The sequence below is a fragment of the Rhinoraja longicauda genome, chromosome 32 (assembly GCF_053455715.1).
Source record: "Rhinoraja longicauda isolate Sanriku21f chromosome 32, sRhiLon1.1, whole genome shotgun sequence".
In the NCBI taxonomy this organism is placed as follows: Eukaryota; Metazoa; Chordata; class Chondrichthyes; order Rajiformes; family Arhynchobatidae; genus Rhinoraja; species Rhinoraja longicauda.
The window spans coordinates 21555193-21577851 of NC_135984.1; the positions used below are offsets into that span (position 1 = coordinate 21555193).

A 22659-nucleotide genomic window follows, 5' to 3' on the forward strand; every position below is an offset into this window, starting at 1 on the left:
AATACCATGTGCAGAATCCTTTGGACTTCTGAATGCTGAATGCATGCCCGTTGATTCCCCAGTGGCTATTGTGCAGACAGGCTCGGTGGCCATTGCATGGACTGTCACTCAATGGCTGTAGTCTAGACTGACATTCAATGACTGTCGTCTAGACAGATACTCAGCAACTATTGAGTAGAGAAGCACTCCGGTGGCCATTGTGTACAGTCATTCTGTGGTTGTTGTGTAGACAGACACTGGTACAACCTGTGGTGTGCCTGCACTATTAGGTAATATGCGTCTGCTAGACCAGTTGGGTAATATGTCTGTCTGCTAGTCTAATCCACAGTTGAGTTAAATATCACACCTACCTTGGCCAAATAACAATCCTGGTTAATTTACACTGCCCCGATTGAACTAGTAACTTCACCAGTGTCTAGGAATATCACGTGTAGGAAGGAACTGCAGATGCTGGTTTAGACCGAAGATAGACACAAAAAGCTGGAGTAACTCAGTGGGACAGGCAGCATCTCTGGATTGAAGGAATTGGTGACGTTTCGGGTCGAGACCCTTCTACAGTCTGGAAGTCATAGGAAAGGGAAACGGGTTATAGACGATGATTTGGAGAGATATAGAACAATGAATGAAAAATATGCAAAAAAGTGAGGATGATAAAGGGAACAGGCCATTGTTAGTTGTTTGTTGGGTGTGAACAAGAAGCTGATGTGACTTGGGTGGGGGATGGATGGAAAGAGAGGGAATGCAGGGGTTATGTGAAGTTGGAGAAATCAATATTCATACCACTGGTTTGTAAGCTGCCCAAGCAAAATATGAGATGCTGTTCCTCCAATTTGCAATTAGCCTCACTCCGACAGTGGAGGATGCCTAGGACAGAAAGGGCAGTGTGGGAATGGGAAGAAGAGTTAAAGTGTTTAGCAACCAAGAGATCAGGTAGGTCCAGGCAGACTGAGCGAAGGTGTTCAGCAAAATGATCGCCCGGTCTACATTTGGTCTCCTATAAGAGTCCACATCTTGAACAACGGATACAGTTGATGAGGTTGGAGGAGGTGTAAGTGAACCCCTGCCTAACCTGAAAGGACCGTCGGGGTTCCTGGACAGAGTCGAGGGAGGAGGTATGGGGACAGGTGTTGCATCTCCTGTGGTTGCAGGGGAAGGTACGTGGGGAGGGAGTGGTTTGGGTGGGAAGGGATGAGTTATGTTTGTCTGCTGGTCGAATCCAGTTGAGATTATCATCACACTTACCTTGGACAAATAACAATCCTGGTTCATTTGCACTGTCCTGATTGAACCAGTAATTTCACCAATATTTTCAGCCCACAATCTGGGCAGAGCGTTGAAAGGCCCCAACATTAACTGGGGTCAGCAAGGGAAATAAGGAGAGGGACTGATAGGGTTGTTCCCTTGGGAGCTGGCATGGACCTGATGGACTAAATGGCTTCCTTCTGTGTCATTATAACTTCAAGTGGATATGACCCATGCAGGTTGTATGGAAATGTCTCCCGACCCCAGAAACACAGACTGGAAATCCCCTCAGCATTTCCCTCCAATGTATTAGCGTCAACTGGAGAAGTTATACTTCTGGAAAGAACTTGATAAATATATAAAGTCTGAGGTTGTGTGGAATGAGTAAGACTAATGTCTCTGACCTGTCAGAGGGCTGACACTGCCACAATGGAGTGTTGTCCTTAGGAATTCATAGTTCGAGTTAGAAGCATACAGCACGGAAATCAGGCCTTTCAGCCAACTGAGTCCATGCTGACGACCTGCACTAACTCTACATTTCATTCTCCTGATATTAGACAATAGACAATAGGTGCAGGAGTAGGCCATTCGACCCTTTGAGCCTGCACCACCATTCAATGTGATCATGGCTGATCATTCTAAATCAGTACCCTGTCCCTGCCTTCTCCCCATACCCCCTCACTCCGCTATCATTAAGAGCTTTATCTAGCTCCCTCTTGAATGCATTCAGAGAATTCGCCTCCACTGCCTTCTGAGGCAGAGAATTCCACAGATTTACAACTTTCTGACTGAAAAAGGTTTTCCTCATCTCCGTTCTAAATGTCCTACCCCTTATTCTTAAAATGTGGCCCCTGGTTCTGTACTCCCCCAACATTGGGAACATGTTTCCTGCCTCTAACGTGTCCAACCCCTTAATAATCTTATATGTTTCGATAAGATCCCCTTGTATCCTTCTAAATTCCAATGTATACAAGCCTAGTCGCTCCAGTCTTTCAACATACGACAGTCCCGCCATTCCGGGAATTAACCTAGTAAACCTACGCTGCACTCCCTCAATAGCAAGAATATCCTTCCTCAAATTTGGAGACCAAAACTGCACACAGTACTCCAGGTGCAGTCTCGCTAGGGCCCGGTACAACTGCTGAAGGACCTCTTTGCTCCTATACTCAACTCCTCTTGTTATGAAGGCCAACATTCCATTGACTTTCTTCACTGTCTGCTGTACCTGCATGCTTCCTTTCAGTGATGGATGCACTAGGACACCCAGATCTCGTTGATATTCTTATCAACTCCCAGATTCAATCCCTCATTCATGTTCAGGGGAAATTTAGAGCGACCAATTAACCTACCGACCGGCATATCTTTGGGATTAGTTTAGTTTGGTTTAGAGATGCAGTGGGGAAACAGGCCGTTCGGCCCACCAAGTCCATGCTGACTAGCGATCATCCATACACTAGTTCTATCCTACGCACTGGGAACAATTTACAGAAACCAATTAACCTATCAACCTGCACTTCTTTGGAATGTGGGAGAAAAACAGGTCACGCAGAGAAATTCAAGGAGAACGCAGGGAGAACGCAATAACTCCGTATGGGAAGCACCCGTAGCTAGGATCGAACCCGGGTCTCTGGCGCTGTACGGCAGCAACTCTACCGCTGCGCCACCGTGCCACCCTTCTGGGACAAAACCAGAGCACCTGGGGAAAAACCCACAAGGTCACAGGGAGAACGGGCAAACTCCACACAGTCAGCGGCCGAGGTCAGGATCAAACCTGTGAGGCACCGCTGTGATTCCCTAACCCAGCGTTAGGCTCAGTGTTAATGCACTGATCCAGTCCGGTGAAAAAAAATGCTGCTTTTGCTTTTAGACCATGTGTAACAGATCGAGGCAGACTGCGGCCGCCAAATCCGGTAGGACGTATTTCCGGTGGTTTAATCCGAGAGCGATCTTCTGCCTCCACAAACACTCCTCCACCACTCCACCATTAGTTGCCTCCACATTCCAGGCACACACTGTCCCCTCAACAACAGATTCTTAATTGCCAAAGTAGATGTGTTGTTTGACTGTCTGTCAAATGGCCTTTCATCCCTTCGCCAATATTTCTATAAGTCGAAGAAAAGAACATCACTCTGTTTTCTCTCCTGAAATTGCTTGCCATCACATCCTTGAAATTAGTCTTTAATTCCTGGAGGTTGAGGGAGGTCGATAGCAAACCAATCAGCTTCAAAAACTGCCCACATTACAGTGAGGGCCAAATTATAATAAGAGGGCGATGAGCTGTCAGGATCCTCACTCTTGCAGTAATTGACTTTATGTGCTTCTTGAAAAGGCCACATTATGGGCGAATATGCTGTGTTACGATATGATTAAATGGGCGATATTAGCATAAAAATGCATTTAAGTGCAAGAACCACGCGCCAGGAGATAAGGGGAATATTCCTCAGGACAGAATCTCCCAAGTCCCACTGATGAACCTGTAACATCCCGCAGTGCTGGAAGTGGTAAGTGCAGTTGATTGTGAGGTGATTCATCTCTTTGTCGTGAAAGCGGGATTCGTATTAAATTGAATACGCATTGAAACTGTTAGCTGGACACAAAGGAAATTGAGATTAACATATGGTAGCCAGTCCCAGTAAGAGGACTGAAAATATAGTGCTTGGTCTAAGCTGGCGATGTGGCATAATTAAAGGTATTGAGTCGAGATGCTTGGTAAACTTATGTCGGGGGGAGTGGAAAGTCTGATTCCATTGCAAATCAATGGGGCCTGCATTTCTCCCCAAAGTTTTAACATGTACTTTCTACAACAAATGATTTCTCTATATGAGATGCTAATATGGTTGCCGGAAAGGTTAAATATATCTCCTGTTGTCTGGTGGACGAGCTACCCAAATGGTGTTGGTTTGAAGGATGGAGACCACCACAGTTCTCTGTTTGATCGGAAAGCTGAGGTTGGAGTTGTCACATAAATTCCGGCTGATCTTCTATCTTCCTTCTTAAAATGTGTCCAGACTCTGCACTCTGCTTCCTGCAGCATGATAGACAATAGACAATAGGTGCAGGAGTAGGCCATTCGGCCCTTCGAGCCAGCACCGCCATTCAATGTGATCATGGCTGATCATTCTCAATCAGTACCCCGTTCCTGCTTTCTCCCCATACCCCCTGACTCCGCTATCCTTAAGAGCTCTATCTAGCTCTCTCTTGAATGTATTCAGAGAATTGGCCTCCACTGCCCTCTGAGGCAGAGAATTCCACAGATTCACAACTCTCTGACTAAAAAAGTTTTTCCTCATCTCTGTTCTAAATGGCCTACCCCTTATTCTTAAACTGTGGCCCCTGGTTCTGGACTACCCCAACATTGGGAACACGTTTCCTGCCTCTAACGTGTCCAACCCCTTAATAATCTTATACGTGATGATCTTCTGCACTGTTTTCTGAAAGTAAACCCTAAACCCTACCTCTCTGACAATGTGCAGATGCCGGTTTCTACCAAAGATGGACACAACGTGCTGGAGAAACGCAGCGGGTCAGGACAGCAGCTTTGGAGAAAAAGGACGGGGTGACGTTTCAGTCGGGACCCTTCTTCAGACTGAAAAAAAACTTTAGTCTGATGAAGGGTCCCGACCTGAAACGTCACCCATCCTTTTTCTCCAGAAATGCTGCCTGACCCACTGAGTTACTCCAGCACTTTGTGTGCCTCCCTGACAATGTGTCTGGCACCTCTGATCATATCCCCTTATGCTGTTCCTAAGGGGCCTGTCCCACTTAGGCGATTTTTTAGGCGACTGCCGGCGGCGACTGTCAAAGTCGTAGCAGATCGCCGAAATTTTCTTTTACCTTACGACAATGCCGAGTCAGGATGAGATTACACCGTCTTCAGAATCATCGCGAAATTCCCACGCTTATCAATACTTCTCCGGCGTCCGAATTTTCGTTGAAATCACTGACAAGTCGGTAATTACTTGAGAGTTTTGAAATATTACATCTTCCCCGGGTTACCTGAAAACCAAGCTTCACGGTAACAAGGCATAAACTGGATTGACTTCCAGTTTACTGATAGCAGTATTAAGAAATTTAATTTTAAAAGTGGTTGAATGGATCTTTGTGTGGAGTGTGGGCATTCTTTGAAAATGTATGGGAGATGCATATCTGGTTTCTGGGTTGCATATCTGGGTTGGGAGCCTACTTTAAATGTAATCGCTGATGGCCATAAACATCGCGAAAATTCCCACGCTTACCTGACCGTCAAACTGTCGCCTCCAATCTACCTGTCAAATGTCCTGACGGTAAATAAATTGGTTAAACACAAGTATTTTATGGTATTTTCAAATGACTTTACTTAATTTAATATTACGTGCTTGTAAATGCATCTAAGAGAACTTAGCAAACCTGGGGACAGCGTGCGACAGCGCCCGCAATAAGCAACGATACCTGGCGACAAGCCAGCTGTCGCCGAGAAATTTCACTCCGGTTGATTTCTCAGCGACGCGCTGAGATCCACTACGATTCTTTGAAGACTCCTCACGATCATGCCCGCGACACCAGGAGAACTGTCGGTGACAGCCTAGTCGCCGGTAGTCGCCTTAAAATCGCCTAAGTGGGACAGGCCCTTAAAGATAGGTTTTGCTTGATAATGTCCACCACAGCCACTATTGACTCTTTGATCCTTTCGAATTCTTGGTTGGAGGATAAATCCCATGGCAGGGGTTTCACCAGCCTCTGCACTGAAGAGCTGGATCCAACCACTGTGACCATACTTCTTATTGCCAAGAGCAGGTTTTAATGTGAAGCACCTTGGAGTTGAAAGAAGCCTAAGGTCCCCCAGATAATAGTTTTAGTAGTGCGTATAGTTGGGGTGTGAATAATGGCTCGAAAGCCATATTAGTTTAGTTTTAGTTTAGTTTAATTTAGTTATGAGATACAGCGCAAAAGAACAGCCCTTCGACCCACTGAGTCCACGCCGACCAGCGATCCCCGTTCACTAGCACTATCCTACACACGAGGGACAATTTACAATCTTTACCAAAGCCGATTAACCTACAGGCCTGAACGTCTTTGGAATGTGGGAGGAAATGGGAGAAACGTATACAAACTCCATACAGACCGGCGCCCATAGTCAGGATCGAACCCAAGTCTCTGGCACTGTAAGGCAGCAACTCTACCGATGCGCCACCGTGCAGCCCCACAAATCTCCAACCTATCCTATGCTGGGCTAGGCGATGATGTTGGGCCGACACCTTGAACTACTGCAACTCATGAGGAGCTGGATGTCTCACCCCAGTGTTTGCGGGACAATACCACCACCATTGGACATTGCTGATTGTGTTTAAGGGCAGCTTACTACAGTATAGCGATTAGCAACACAATTCTAGTGTCAGCATCAACTGAGATTGCATTGAGCATTCGCAATGGCAAACCTCAATAACAATGTCAGGAGTTATGTGGAGAAGGTAGGAGAATGGGGTTAGAAGGGAGAGATAGATCAGCCATGATTGAATGGCGGAGTAGACTGGATGGGCCAAGTGGCCTAATTCTGTTCCTATCACTGATGAACATGTGAACTATATTAGGTATATGAATATAATATTTTTATATGCTATGTTTTTCCAGGTTCTAGACTGCGTCTGGAAGATGCTGCACCCAGGGTCATCGAGCATCCCTCAGACCTGATTGTATCTAAAGGGGAGCCGGCCACGTTGAACTGCAAAGCAGAAGGTCGCCCCACGCCCATCATTGAATGGTACAAGGACGGGGAGCGGGTGGAGACCGACAAGGACGACACGCGCTCCCACCGCATGCTGCTCCCCAGCGGGTCGCTCTTCTTCCTGCGGATCGTGCACGGCCGGAGGAGCAAGCCGGATGAGGGCGTCTACGTGTGCCTGGCCCGGAACTACCTTGGAGAGGCTGTCAGCAGGAACGCCTCCCTGGAAGTAGCCAGTAAGTGACTGGATGAGATGCATCCTCTCTGTACAACACACCACTCCCATCCCTACCTCACATGTCATAAGGTCATAACGTTATAAGGTCAAAAGTGATAAGAGCAGAATTAGGCCTCTAATTATACTCCTATCCAATGTTCTCTCATGCTCAATGGAACGGCAGGGTGCCCTGACCAATAAGTTACCATAGCAGAATTAGGCCATTCGGCCCATCAAATCTTCTCCGCCATTTAATCATGGCTGATCCATCTCTCCCCCCATTCTCCTGCCTTCCCCCCATAACCTCGGACTCCCGTACCAATCAAGAATCTATCAATCTCTGCCTTAAAAATATCTACTGACTTGGCCTCCACAGCCTTCTGTGGCAAAGAATCCCACAGATTCACCGCCCACTGACGAAATAATTTTCTCCTCATCTTCCTAAACGAACGTGCGGGAATGAGCTGAATTTTTGAGCTGCACCATTTTTCATTATGAGGTGAGAGAAGCTGGAATTTGTCTGTGGAACAGCAAAAGTTGAAGGGTGATTAAAAAAGTGTTCAAAAGCCTGAGTGGTTTAATAAGAGGGAAAAAAAACTGTTCTCACTGGAGTAACGACAGGCCATAAGATTGACCGGTTCTTGATTAGTGTGGGTGTCAAAGGGTTATGGGGAGAAGGCAGGAGAATCGGGTTGAGTGGGAAAGATAGATCAGCCATGATTGGATGGCAGAGTAGACTCGATGGGCCGAATGGCTTAATCTTGCTCATCTGACTTATGAACATGAATAAATGAGAATTGTCCAGTGTTAATCTGATGGGACATGAGGAGAATTCTTCCCAGTATACTCTGGTTTGTTCTGATTTAGAATTCACTGCCCAAGTGGTTCAGATTAGGAAGGAATTATCAAAGTGGAGCAGCACTAGGGTTGCCTACTTCCTCACTCCCAAAAACGGGACAAGGGGACGTCACCCTTGGGTGGGCCGGGCGGCCGCCATTGGTGGAGCGGGAGCACGTGGCCACTGGCTGGGTGAGGTCACAGTTTAAGGATAAGGGGGAAGTCTTTTAGGACCGAGATGAGAAAGTTTTTTTTCACACAGAGAGTGGTGAATCTGTGGAATTCTCTGCCACAGAAGGTAGTTGAGGCCAGTTCATTGGCTATATTTAAGAGGGAGTTAGATGTGGCCCTTGTGGCTAAAGGGATCAGGGGTTATGGAGAGAAGGCAGGTACGGGATACTGAGTTGGATGATCAGCCATGATCATATTGAATGGTGGTGCAGGCTCGAAGGGCCGAATGGCCTACTCCTGCACCTATTTTCTATGTTTCTATGTCACGTGGAGCGCGGGGCAGTGACGTCACCCTTTGTCCTTTTTTTGGGAGTGAGAAAGTCGGCAACCCTACTAATACAGGACAAGGGCGGTCCGGTACGGGACAAACTAATTTTGCCCAAAATACGGGATGTCCCGGCTAATACAGGCCAGTTGGCAACCCTAAGAGATTTGAGGATGGAGAGGGGAGATGGGACCAACTGGACTGTTCTACAAAGAGCTGGCAAAGATTTAGTGTTGTGAATGGTGTTTCACTACAGTGAAAGATCCTGCAGTTCTACCAGCTGAATGATTTTGTTGATGTCTCAGAGACTGTGGGGCATGCGCACTTCACAATCTCTCCATTTACAAGAGAAATGCCCCCCTCCCCCGGAAGAAATGTCGCTCAATTTCCAATCCATTACAGCCGGCAGCTGAGAGGAGTTGTGGTTGGAGCCGTCCTCTTGTCCTGAGCACCCTCAAAACCCTCTTCACAGCGAGTGTTTATCAGATGTCATCCGGCTGAGTTAAGCCATTGACCGGGCGATCAATACAGCGCGGCTGAGCCTTGCTGCTTGCAGCCAGCACAGCCAAAGGTCAGTGCTCACAGGGCATTAACACCCGGGCTGCTGTGTCAGCGTTTGCAGGGAGTTTCAGACATGCAGCTTGCAATTGACAGGCCCGATACCACGAGGACTACCTCAAGCTGCAATTTCCCATTGTGCTGACATCTCATGTCAAAATATTAACCCCTTGAGGCCTGCCATTGTTTCCCCTCGCATTGACAAGGCTTTATCTCGTTTATATTTGCCGCTGAGCTGGCTGCAGCTGAATTCTCCTTGCTTGCACGGTAAATGGTAGAGGCCTGGAAAGCATTGCAGAACAGCGAGATCTGAGCATCAAGGTGCATGGCTCTCTGCAAGCGGCACGGGTGGGTTAGGGTGGTGAGTGAAGAATGTGCAGCAAGGAACTGCTGATGCTGGTTTAAACCGAAGACAGACACTGAAAACTAGAGTAACTCTGTGGGTCAGGCAGCATCTCTGGAGAAAAAGGAAAAGGTAACGTTTTTGGGTCGAGACCCTTCTTCAGACCGACCCAAAACGTGACTTACTCCTTTTCTCCAGGGTGGTGTAGAAGGCGTTTGGCATGCTTGCCCTCATTGGTAGGTTGTATTGAGAACAAAAGTTGGGACATGTGTAGGAAGGAACTGCAGATCCTGGTTTGTACTGAAGGTAGACGCAAAAACTCAGCGGGACAGGCAGCATCACTGGAGAGAAGGGATGGGTGATTTTTAAGTCGAGACCCTTCTTCAGACTAGTCAGGGCAAAGGGAAGCGAGAGATATAGACGATGATGTAGAGAGATAAAGAACAATGGATGAAAGATATGCAAAAAGTAAAAGATGATAAAGGACACAGTCCATTGTGAGCTGTTTATGATACTGCAGTTGTACAAGACGTTGGTGGGATAGACGCAAAGTGCTGGAGTAACTCATTGGGTCCCGACCCAAAAGGTCACCTATCCATTTTGTTCAGAGATGCTGCCTGACCCACTAATTTACTCCAGCATTCTGTGTCTCTCTTTGGTATGAACCAGTGTCTGCAGGTCCTTTGTATTACATGTTCAGTCAATGGTGAGACTTCATTGTGAATATTGTGTACAATTCTGGTTACCCATCTGCTGGAAGGATATCATTAAGAGTTCAGGATGTTACCTAGACTTATAGAAGCAGGGAACTGCAGATGCTGGTTTACTCGGGAAGACACAGAGTGCTGGAGTATCTCAGCAGATCTGGCAGCATCTCGACGTTTCGGATCGAGACCCTTCTTCAGACTGATTGTGGGGGGGGGGGAGAAAGCTGGAAGAGAGGAAGGGCTGGACAAAGCCTGGCAGTTAACAGACCAACCCAAGTGAGGAGGGTTATTCGGTAGGCTGAAGGTTAGACGTAGCCTTGCAGGCTTGCGTTCTATGAAGAGCCTGGATAGGCTGGGACTTCTGTGTGTTCTGTTGGTTTTTATTGGTATGACTGTATGGCAAATGAAATTCCTCGTATGTTGCAAAACATACTTGGCTAATAAAGTATGATTATTATTAGGATTATGATTAAATGTGAGGCAGTTTGGGGGAAGGAACGGTTACTCGTGAAGACTATCCTTTACTTGCTGAACTTCAGCGATATCATCACAGCATCCTCCGTACTTAATGAGGGACTGCAATATTAGGAAATGGAACTGGAGGGGAGGCAATGCATTGTCAAAGGTTCTATCCCAAAACATCATAGCAGCATAGTAGGGTTATAAAGCCACACAGCACAGACACAGGCTCTTCAGTAATATCTTCAGACCCAAAAATATGGTGATAATTAGAAGGTGCCAATGAAAAATGGATTGAGAGGCTGTTTCCATCCTGCCTGTTAATGTTTCGATTGAATTTGAGAGGGAAGGTATCATAAAATGCTGGAGTAACTCAGCGGGTCAGGCAGCGTCTCAGGAGAGAAGGAATGGGTGACGTTTTGGGTCGAGTTGACCCGAAACATCACCCATTCCTTCTCTCCTGAGATGCTGCTTGACCCGCTGAGTTACTCCAGCATTTTGTGATACCTTCGATTTGTACCACCATCTGCAGTTATTTTCCTGTACGAATTTGAGAGGGAAATAACTTATCAAAGTGGATGTATCAAGGACAAGGTAGGGAAGCTAGTCCAGAATGGACATTTGACAAAAGGCTTTCCCATGATTTCTGATGCTGCCCACACTAATTGTGCGCATGAAATCAATTTCGCACAGAGCTATAATTCCCATTCGGCATTTCATGGGAACCAATCTTTGAATCTGACAGCAAAGGGCGAGGCCATTTGCTCTGCATTTTATCCTTGCAAAGTGGTGTCAAATTCAATGCCTTTTGACCATCTATTTGTAATGGGAGACAGAATATAACGCAGAAAAATGTTTGCTCATCAACTTGACGTGCCAAATAGCAAAGGTGCTTTTTATTAAACGGTCAGTCATTCGAAGATTTGATGTTCAAAGACACCAGAATGTCCTGATATAACAAACAATCAGGGAGGCAAATGATATATTGGCCTTTTTTGTAAAAGGTGAGAGAGGCAAAGTTTCAGTTGAGAGGGGAAAAAATTGATGGAGTTGTGCAGGGCGTTTTTTTTGCACAGAGAGTGGTGGGTGTCTGGAATGTGCCTGCAGGGGTGGTGGTGAAGGTAGATATGATCGTGGCATTTAAGAGGCTTTTTGATAGGCACATGGATATGCAGGGAATGGAAGTGTAGAGATCACATGAAATCAGAAGAGCTTATTTAACTTGGCATCATGTTTGGCAGGGACAGTGTGGGCCAAAGGGCAAATTAGTGTTTTGCACTGTTCTATGTTCCATGCTAGATTCATGGAGTCATAGAGTGATACGGTGTGGAAACAGGCCCTTGGGACCAACTTGCCCACACCGGCCAACATGCCCCAGCTACACTAGTCCCACCTGGCCGCATTTGGTCCATATCCCTCCAAACCTGTCCTATCCATGTTCTATGAAACGATTGGAGTAGAGGAATAAAATTGTTCTAATGCATTATATAGGGCCTTGGTGAGACCACCTCAGGAGCATTGCACACAGGAGTAAGATTTCCTTATGTGACCGGAATATATTTGGGTTGGAGAGAGTGCAGCAAAGCTTTTCCATAATGGCACCTGGGTTGTTAGATTTGGTGAAGAGAGTAAACTCAATCTAAATGCTTCATAGTTTAGAAGATTGAGAGGGGATCTCATGGACACCTACTAAATTCTTACAGAGACTTGATAGGCTGGATGTGGGGAGTGCAGTTTTACTCGTTGAAGAGATTAGAACTAGAGTCACAATCTCAGAGTAACGTTTAAAAAGATGAGAAATCTTTTCATTCAATTGTAATTTTTTTGAAAACTCTATCCATTAGAGCTGTGGATTCTCAGTCATATAGTTCACTCAAAACAGAGAATGATAGCTTTCTGGATATTAAGGGACTAGGGACAGTGCAGGAAGATGGAACTGATATGAAAGATCAACCGTGATATTGAATGGAGGGGCAGAATCAAAAGGGCAAAGTGCTTAATCTTGTGTTCTTACTGTAGAAAGTAAAATATTTTGACTGATGTTTTTTACATTGCAGGTGTAATGTAAGATAAGTGCTAGTATTAATATCATCTGCCCGTCTCTGCAAGCAGCTAATCTTCATGTTACAGTCAACCCCCACATTACGGAAGGGGTGCATTCCTAGAAATGTGATCGTTTCACTAGTTTGTGTGAGGCAAAACCCAATTACCTATTGAATCCCATATGATAAGTGGAGATGCTTTCCTGTGCGATTTTTTTTTCTTCTCTCTCAACAGTAACGGTAGAACCGCATCTCTGTTGGTTCAGGGCGGAGGGCCGCTTCAGAGATTGTCTTGTCAGTTTCCAACACAAATCTCTTAAGTGGCCAGCAGCTCAATTTGAGGACCCATGTGGCTGCATACGGTGTGATGAGGAGCAAAAAACAAACTGAAGACTGGAAGGTGACGGTGAGACAGATGAGAGCAGATAAAAAGGGCAAATGAGCCGGATTGGTAGGGAAGGCAAAAGTAGGTGGCAGCCTTTTGTGTGAATGGAGGTCACCATCTTCCAGCCTTCAGTTTGAATGGAGATTTTGCCATTTAAATGACTATCAAATATAGTTTAATGATATAACTCAAATCCTATCAATAGTAAATAATACAAAAATCTCTTAAAAATATATTGCTAGGCAGCAAAATGTACTTACTACACAAAAAAATACTTACCATGTCATCTCCTGCTCATCAGGAAATGTGTGATGAAAACAAAACACTCAAAATTTGTTTAGGCTGCAAATCAAACATGGACTAGGCAATCATTTTCCTGAACACCTTTGATCCACTTACATTTTGTGTTTATTTATTTAATTTTTTTTCCCACCTAAGTTCCGTACAGACAAATTTTATTCCATATCTTGAATTTTTCCGGGCAGTGCTTTGTAAATAACTCAAACAGCTGTAATGGAGGACTCGGTGGTTTCAAGCGGGGTAGAAGGATTGGAGAAATATTTTTTTTAATCCATTGGAGAGAGGAAGGCGGAGTCAGAAGTGATGATATCAGTCTGATGAAGGATCTCAACCGAAACGTCACCCATTCCTTCTCTCCAGAGATGCTGCCTGTCCCACTGAGTTACTCCAGCATTTTGTGTCTACCTTCGATGTGAAGATATATTCGTGGGAAAGGCTGGGCTTACTTTTTCCACAAGGAACAGGTTGAGGGTTGAACTGATGGCAGTCTTTACAATTATTATGGATTTGATAAGAGAAAATATTTCCCTATGTGGGGTGGGGTGGAGACTTAAACCAGTGGATATAAATATAAAGAAAGTAGAATCAACGAACTCCAGATGCTGGTTTATACCAAAGATCGACATAAAGTGCTGGAGTAACTCAGCGGGTCAGGCAGCATCTCTGGAGAGAAAGAATGGGTGATGTTTCGGGTCGTGACCCATCGCCAGTTATAAATACTGTATAAGGTAGTCACTAATAAATCCAGTTGGGATTTCAGAGAAATTTCCTTACCCATTGGGAGTTTAGAATATGGTACATTGCCCTAAGGAGTAGTTAGTCGAATGAATCCATTTAAAGGGAAGCTGAATAAACATACAAAAGAAAAAAAAAGAAGGCTAAATCATTAGGGCGTGGGATAAGGCTGGTGGGGAGCATTTAGACCATTGTAGACCAGTTGGGCTAAGTGACCTGCCTCTGTATTGTATTATTGCAGGAGTACAGAGAACAATGGGACTGGAGGAGTGATTTTTATTCTGCCAAGTTCATTGCAGCAGCAAATAGACTGGCTGCAGTGTGTAGTTTGAAGCTGCTGGTTGTACATATTTAAACCATGTTGCAAATATAGATCTCTCTCCCCTGTCTGTACCTAGTTATTCACAATGTTCTGTGGAGTCAGCATTTGCTATTATGTTTTTTCCACTGATAAGATTATTTTCTTAATTTGCTTTAGGAAGATTTTTGCCCGGATATGTGGCTGTGTGATGCTAATGAAAAACTTGTTTGTCCCTTGGCGTTAAATTCACTTATTCTCTTGTGTAATGCGTTGACATCTGTTATCTTAAAAGGTATCATCCTTTAGAACAGAAAAGAAACCTGCAGCAAGATACAACTTTGTGCAATTTCAGCATATTACATGAAGTTCTAGTTTTAGGGTGATAGTGATATGTACTCATTATTTGTAACATAGGAGGCATTCTTCTTCTTCTTGCGTTTGAGGCAGCAGAAGTTATGTAACGCCCTCCAGTCGCTGTAGCCAGTGCAATGTGCTGTTGTCGAGGGCCGTGAGGTCTACCCCTCCACCAGGGGGACGGAGGACAGTGCAGTCGAAAATGACCTGCTGCGCTGTTTGCTGGTCTGCTCCACACACGCAGGCTGCTGATGGACGCAACCCCCAAACGATGCATGTTGGCGTTGGACCGGCCGACCCCTGTGCGGAGCCGGTTCAGGGCGACCCACTCTTTGCGGGGCGTGTCCGAGCCGGGTGCGGCTGTGGTGTTCGGTGCGACAGTGAATTGAGGAGGTGGCGATGTCTGTTCCCAGCTGGTTCTCCATGCTCCTAGTATGTTGAAACCGGAGCCACAGAGGGTCGCTGCATGACGGGAGAAAGGGCGACGAGATGACAGGCGTTGAGGTCCCAGTTGCTGTGAATCCAGGGCGAGGTGGCGCAAAGGATGTTTGGCGTCCGATGAGGCCTTGCACACCAGCCTGTGAGTGAGGAACTCACTGCGAAGCTTGGCGGGTACGATACCTGCGAGCACCGGCAGGAGATCCGTTGGAGTAGGGCGTAGGCAGCCAGTGATGATCCGCATGGTGTCGTTGAGGGTGGCGTCTAGCTTGCTGGTATGAGCGCTGCGGTACCATGCTGGGCCGGCGTACTCAGCGGCGCTGTACACGAGTGCAAGAGCACTGGTTCGAAGAGTAGATGTCCTGGCGCCCCATGACGATCCGGCCAAGCAACGCAGGAGGTTGTCCCGTGCCGAGACTTTAGCACAGAGAGCTTCAAGGTGTTGCTTGTAGGTCAGTTGCCGATCTAGTTTCACCCCAAGGTGTGTAGGAAATGGGTTGTAGGGTAGGGGTGACCCATTGAGGGTGACGGTGATCTGGCGTTGAGCTTCCTTGTTGTTCAGGTGAAAGGCCGTTGTGGTGGTTTTTGCCACACACAGTTTTAGTCTCCAGGTCTTAAGGTAGCCCGCGACAAGTTCCATATCGGCCGAGAGCACATCCTCCACATTTGACCAACTCTTGTCCGAGTGCAGTAGGGCCAAGTCATCTGTGTATCCATACTGGCGCGAGGTCGTGCGTGGCAGATGGCTGCTGTAGAGATTGAAGAACATGGGGGCCAGTACCGAGCCTTGGGGGGCTCTTTCTTAGGCGGCATTGCATCTGATTCACACACATAAGCAGCAGTGAGCATTTATGAGACTCGCTCATAAAGACCGAGAGTCAAGGGAAAGCGAAACGAGAGAAATAGAAGATACATAGGGCAAATGAAAAAGCAACGAGGATCAAGGAAAGGTGCAGCCCACAATGGACTCTAAATATCTGGATATATGGGACTGAAAGTTCCCATGATTAGAGTAATACATAGAAACATGGACAATAGGTGCAGGAGTCGGCCATTCAATATGATCATGGCTGATAATCCAAAATCAGTACCCTGTTCCTGCTTTTTCCCCATATCCCTTGATTCCATTAGCCCTAAAAGCTAAAACGAACTCTCTTGAAAACATCCAGTGAATTCCACAGATTCACAACTCTCTGGGTGAAAAAGGTTTTCCTCACCTCAGTCCTAAATGGCCTACCCCTTGTTCTTAAACTGGGACCCCTGGTTCTGGACTCCCTCAACATGGGGAACATTTTTCCTGCATCTAGCCTGTCCAATCCCTCAAGAATTTTATATTTTAAGAATTTTGTGGACAGAAATTGCCAGATGCTGCATGATCCCTAAATGATTATGATGATGGAACTACAGAGGGTCCCTGGGCTGTGTAAAGATTCCGTTCATGAGAATATGGACAAGATATATTTAGAGGCATGTGGGCCAAACGCAGGCAGGTGGGACTAGTGTAGATGGGACATATTGGTCGGTATGGGCAAGTTGGGCCAAAGGGCCCATTTCCACACTGTACAGTATGACTAACTCTATAACTCGCTGTAAACTGGATTTTCTATAAGTTGGAAACAAACAATTTCCCTCGAAAAATCACAATGTGAAATCTTCGGATCTCGCCAGCGCTCGGTGAATGATTTGATTTGCGAAAGGTTGATTGGGGATGTGAACGTAGGTTAGAGGAATTGTTGCCAGCAAGTGAGCTGTGAGAAGTGTTTGTCTGGATGCAGCCCTGTTAAAGTTGTGAGGAGATCTGATCTGCTAACCAGCGGGAAAACAATCAGTAGTTTAACAAAAGAAAGCAAGTGCTAATGAGAGGTGGCTCCGGATCGGAATCGTTTGAAGGATAGTTTGGAGAAGGAATTGGCTTCTTCTGCGGCTGATCTCTGCACTGTTGCATGATTGAAGGGATTTGGGTGCATACTATATATCTGAGATCAGAGACTGGGAACATTTCCTGTCCAAAGCAGGATCTTGACCCAAAACATCACCCATTCCTTCTCTCCAGAGATGCTGCCTGTCCCACTGAGTTACTCCAGCATTTTGTGTCTATCCTCGGTGTAAAGCAGCATCTGCAGTTCCTTCCTAAACATTTGTGCAAAATCAGATTTTCGCAAGTTGCAGTGTCCATAACTAAGGGACCCTCTGTATTATGTGTGTAAATGCTGCTTTCCAGAGCTGCATAATAGAAGTGTGGGGGGGGTGGCTGGATACTCTGGCATTTCACTTGATTGCTTTTGTGGATCAGGAAGCATTTATACAGAATGGTCTCGGGGGATTAAATGGCTAAAGCGCATGAAAGAACAGCTCTCAGGCAGCCTGTGAAATGTGCAGTATTGACAGCAAACTATACTTCTTCCTTGCAATCATCCCTACTTTGAAAACTCCCTGTACTTAGAGAGCACTATCCCCTTTATTCATTTTACTTAGATAGTCCGATGATTGTTTATCTGGGCAGTACAGTTCCTTGATTTTATTTCCACAGAAAGTGGTGTCCCATGTGTTTAGTTTAGTTTAGAGATACAGCGCGGAAACAGGCCCTTCGGCCCACCGAGTCCGCCCAGACCAGCGATCAGCCCTGTACACTAGTTCTATCCCACACACTAGGGATAATTTACCAAAGCCAATTAACCTAGAATCCTGTACGTCTTTGGAATATGGGAGGAAACCGGAGCACCCGGAGAAAACCCACGTGGTTACAAGGAGAAGGTACAAACTCTGCGCAGGCAGCACCTGTGATCAGGATCGAACCCGGGTCTCTGGCGCTGTAGTGTTAACCTGGATATACTGTCCTGTGAGACACTTCAATCGGAGTCAAAATCCTGTGATTTCCTTTACGTGGATGGTATTTTCCCATGGGCCGTATTGCTGGAATAGTACGGTCTCATAGAATTCCCATTATTTATGATGGCGGAATATCATGGCCCAGGGACTTGCGCATTCTGGTACTGACATCACCAGCCGGAATGCTACATGAGAGGCAGGAAACAGCCAGCTGGTACTGGGCGGTGAGTACACCTTCATCTGAAGGTCAAATCGGGAAGAGGAATATGAAGCAGCTTTCCCCAGGGAATGGTGAACTGCCGTAAAGGGAGAGGGGTGGGGTGGGACCACAAAGGAGGATCTACGCGGGATGCTTTGTAACTTTGCCGTCGCCCTTTATGTGGCGACTCTTTGCATACCTTGGGTGTGCAAAACAAAGAATTTCACTGTGACTTGTTACATGCAACAATATCGTATTCAATTCAATTCAATTATAAAGTATATCGTGGGCTAGCATCCAGTTAAGGAAATCACCTGCGACTGTATTAGACAACGAAAATAAATAATGGGACTATTCTCCAGTTTAGCAGAAACAAATGGGACTTAGCCATTGAGGTAAAATAAATCCTGGGCCATCATCCATGTTGTAACTCTAAACTAAAAACCACAACGCCCAGGATGTGTCATGATCCGCACCTCCCTGCGGAGGTATGTCTGATGTTGGTGCTACCTGTGGCAGGTGTTGGGGACATACTGCCTGTGCTGTCTTGGCAGAATCCTCCAAATCCACTGTCAGGGTAAGTGAACCACTTGCAACATTATAGTGCAGGTTACATCTCAGCTTCGGCGCCCTGATTACACCAAGCTGGCTTTGTTGGGTTGACCATGTGGTTTATACATCCGACACCAGATTACTGAATAGATATGAAGCAGGATCGGCACGATGGCACAGCCAGAGACAGACAGAGTTGCTGCCTTCCAGCGCCAGTCCCGGGTTTGATCCAGACTACGGGTGCTGTCTGTACAGAGTTTGTATGTTCTCCATGTGACTGTGTTGGTTTTCTCCGGGTGCTCCGGTTTCCTCCCACATTCCAAAGACGTACAGGTTTATAGGTTAATTGGCCTCTGTAAATTGCTCGCAGGGTGTAGGACAGAATTATTATATGGGAGATTATTTATCGGCGAGGACTCAGTGGTAGTCGTGTTTATGGGAAATCCATGAGGCGAATGGGAAAGCCCCATGATTCACATTATCTGGATAATGGCTTTATGATTCTCCAAACCCAATCTGTACCGGCCCATAATTCACATCATCTGGATGGTTCTGAATCCTGGGATCTCCCACTATTTGGAGAATAATACCCCATTGTTTCCCTTTATAAAGTCATAGAGTCATACAGTATGGAAACAGGCCCTTTGGCCCAACTTGCCCACAATGGCCAACATGTCCCATCCACACTCTATGTGACAGCCTCACATGGAATAGTACTGAGCATGATACATGTTACGTATATAGCAATGTCCCTTATGATTCTCTTTCCCTTGATACGAATGCCCCCCATTCAGTTTAGCTGCAGAGTACATCTTTATATGAATTAATTGCAGAATATTGCCTGTTTGTTTTATTTTATCTGCATGGTACCCTAGTTTATTTATCTTCCCATGATTTACTTTTCCTGGATAGTGCCATATAATCCAACTCCTATTATTAGAGAAATATTGTGCCATTATTCTCTTTACTTTGGTAGTACTAATCCATGATTCACAAAATTTACATTGTATTATCCCATGCGATTCCTTCATCCAAATTACATAGTTCCAGGTTTCCTTTACCTGAATATTTGCTTCCCATAATTACTTGCTACCTTTCAGTCCATGCCTGAATGGCATTTCAGTCTTGCAGCTTGCAGGCACGGACTGCTTCATTTACCACAGAGTTGTGAATAGAATTGAACATTATGCATTCATCAGATGAAAGCAATTCTTCAGTACTGTAGAGACACAAGAGACTATAGATGCTGGAATTGTGAGCAAAAATGAAACTGCTGGAGGAACTCAGTGGGTCAGGCAACATTGATCGTTCCTGACCCGCTCAGATCCTCCAGCAATTTGTTTTCTTCCTTGGTACGCTGTCTGGGATGTTATCTCTTCCAATGATGCTCCGTTATTTTTTGATAGTGCTTGGAGTGAAGTGAATCAACTGAAGGCTGAAGCACTCAAATGACCCAGTCACCTATTCCTTTTGTCCAGAGATGCTCCCTGGCTTGCTGAGTAGCTCCAGTTACTTTACTGTCTACCTTCAACTGAAAGCAATTTGTAAACGGTGGAGATCTCAAGAAGCCAAAACAATCTTTTCAGAAGCTCAGGCTGAACATGGTTGCAAATTCTTCAGCCTCATCTTCAACACTTGGGCACTGGGGCCAGCCATCAGTGGAGGTAGTGATGTTCTTGGAGCCTCCCCACTCTGTTAGATTTAATTGTCTGCCACCATTGATGACTAAATGTGGCAGTTAATAGAGCTTTGATATGATTCATCGATTTTGAAATGGTTAGGACTGTGCAGCTGACTTTGCTGTTGAGTGAGCAAGTAGAGTCATAGTCATTGAGTCATAGAGTCTTACAGCATGGAAACAGGCCCTTCAGCCCAACGTGGGCTCCCCACACTGACCAACATGTCCCATCTACACTAGTTCCACCTGCCTGCATTTGGCCCATATCCCTCTTAACATGTCCTGTTCGTGTACCTGTCTAAATGTTTCTTAAACATTGCAATAGTAACTGCCTCAACTATGTCCTCTGACAGTTCGTTGTATACACCCACCACCCTTTTGTATGAAAAAGTTACCCCTCCGATTCCTATTAAATCTTTCCCTACCTCACCTTAAACCTATGTCCTCTGGTTCTCGATTGCCCTACACTGGGCAAGAGACTCTGTGTGTCTACCCAAGCAGAGACAAATGTTGGAGGTTCACTGGATTAACAATGTGGAACATTGTGGGTCATGTGCCAAGGCACAGAGATATGACACCCCTTGAGGTTGTAAATGGTGACAGAATTTAAATATATCCCTGGTAGCATCTGATATTGCCACATGTTTAACCAGTTTTGAGCAGCCGTATCTTATATTTTGACCATCTTATGATTCAGAGATACAGCGCGGAAACAGGCCCTTCGGCCCACCGGGTCCGTGCCGCCCAGCGATCCCCGCACATTAACACTATCCTACACACACTAGGGACAATTTTTACATTTAATTAACCCAGCCAATTAACCTACAAACCTGTAGGTCTTTGGAATGTGGGAGGAAACCGAAGATCTCGGAGAAAACCCACGCAGGTCACGGGAAGAACGTACAAACTCCATACAGACGGTGCCCGTAGTCAGGATTGAACCTGAGTCTCCGGCGCTGCATTCGCTGTAAGGTAGCAATTCTACCGCTGCTCCACCGTGCCGCACTTATCTTATAGATTATATTTTGGTTTGTAGCTTAAGTGGCTTCTGTAAATTATAAATGGTCCCTAGTGTGTAGGATAGTGCTAGTGCACGTAGTGATCATTGGTTGGCGCGGACGGTGGGCCGAGGGGCCTGTTTCTACGCTATATCTCTAATGTCTAAAGTGTAAAGACCGCATGATTCCCTTTTTACAACTGAATCATATATAACTATGTCTGATCCATGATTTTCTAATCAGGGTCCCTTGTTGGAACTTGCGTAACATGGTGTAATTTATTCCAGTGATGAAGACCACGAGGCTCTGTGTTTGTGACAAGTTGGCACAATTCATTGTAACACTTGTCTTTCCAGTAGGGGTTGGGAAACAACAATTATCATTTGACCTTGTCTCTGGCAGCTCTCAATGGTCAGTTTGTGTGAGAAAGAGAGCAAAGAAACACTCACCATTTAACACAAGAGGTGGATCACAGGCAGGGAGAGATGAACAATGCACGCAGAGACGGACTGGTCAAAGGATAGAAAAATGGAGTCACACCAAGGGAATAATCAAGGGCAGGGCTATAGTCAAGTTAAGAACAAGGCAGGTTTCTTATGGTTGAATACGTTGCAGTAGTTTTTCTCCACAGTTGAGATTGGCCATTGAAGATACCTTCCGAGGTCACAGTCGGAGACCAAAAGTTCACAGGTCAGGAGTTGTTTAAACCAAGACTGCTATTTCTCTGGCCCATCTCTGTCTTGACAGGTAAAGTGTCACTTCTCAGCTGACACATGCCACTGCTCCTTCAGAATGGATGAGGCCAGTGTTGTACAAACCTGAAAGTTACATTACAAAACGGCTCAGGACAGGTTTGAAAAGAATAGGTATTGAAGCTTGGCTACAAAAGAAAGCCATTGAAGCCAACAAAGAGAGTAAAGAGTTCAGTGTAAAAGGAGCAGAAACAGAATATTTCCCAGGATTAGTACGTCAGTGGCACCCTAGTGAAATGGTTCTTCTTGCTTCAGGCTTTGAACTCTGCCAAATTTTGGAACAAATTCCTACAGACCAAGGAGGTTCCAGGTTGAAATCCCATTTCGTTGCAGGTTCAGCTGGGTTCTTCAGGCCATGGGCGGCACGGTAGCGCAGCGGTAGAGTTGCTGCTTTACAGCGAATGCAGCGCCGGAGTCTCAGGTTCGATCCTGACTACGGGTGCTGCACTGTAAGGAGTTTGTACGTTCTCCCCGTGACCTGCGTGGGTTTTCTCCGAGATCTTCGGTTTCCTCCCACACTCCAAAGACGTACAGGTATG

General features: G+C 45.8%; 1 protein-coding gene across 1 annotated transcript in view; it reads left to right on the forward strand.

Annotated features, from left to right (window-relative positions):
• The window catches only part of robo3 (roundabout, axon guidance receptor, homolog 3 (Drosophila)), a 560989-nt gene that overhangs the window by 288699 nt on the left and 249631 nt on the right, over nt 1-22659 (forward strand). The window contains 1 exon segment of the mRNA XM_078426827.1: nt 6850-7176. Within this exon segment, the coding sequence (XP_078282953.1) occupies nt 6850-7176 (327 nt within the window).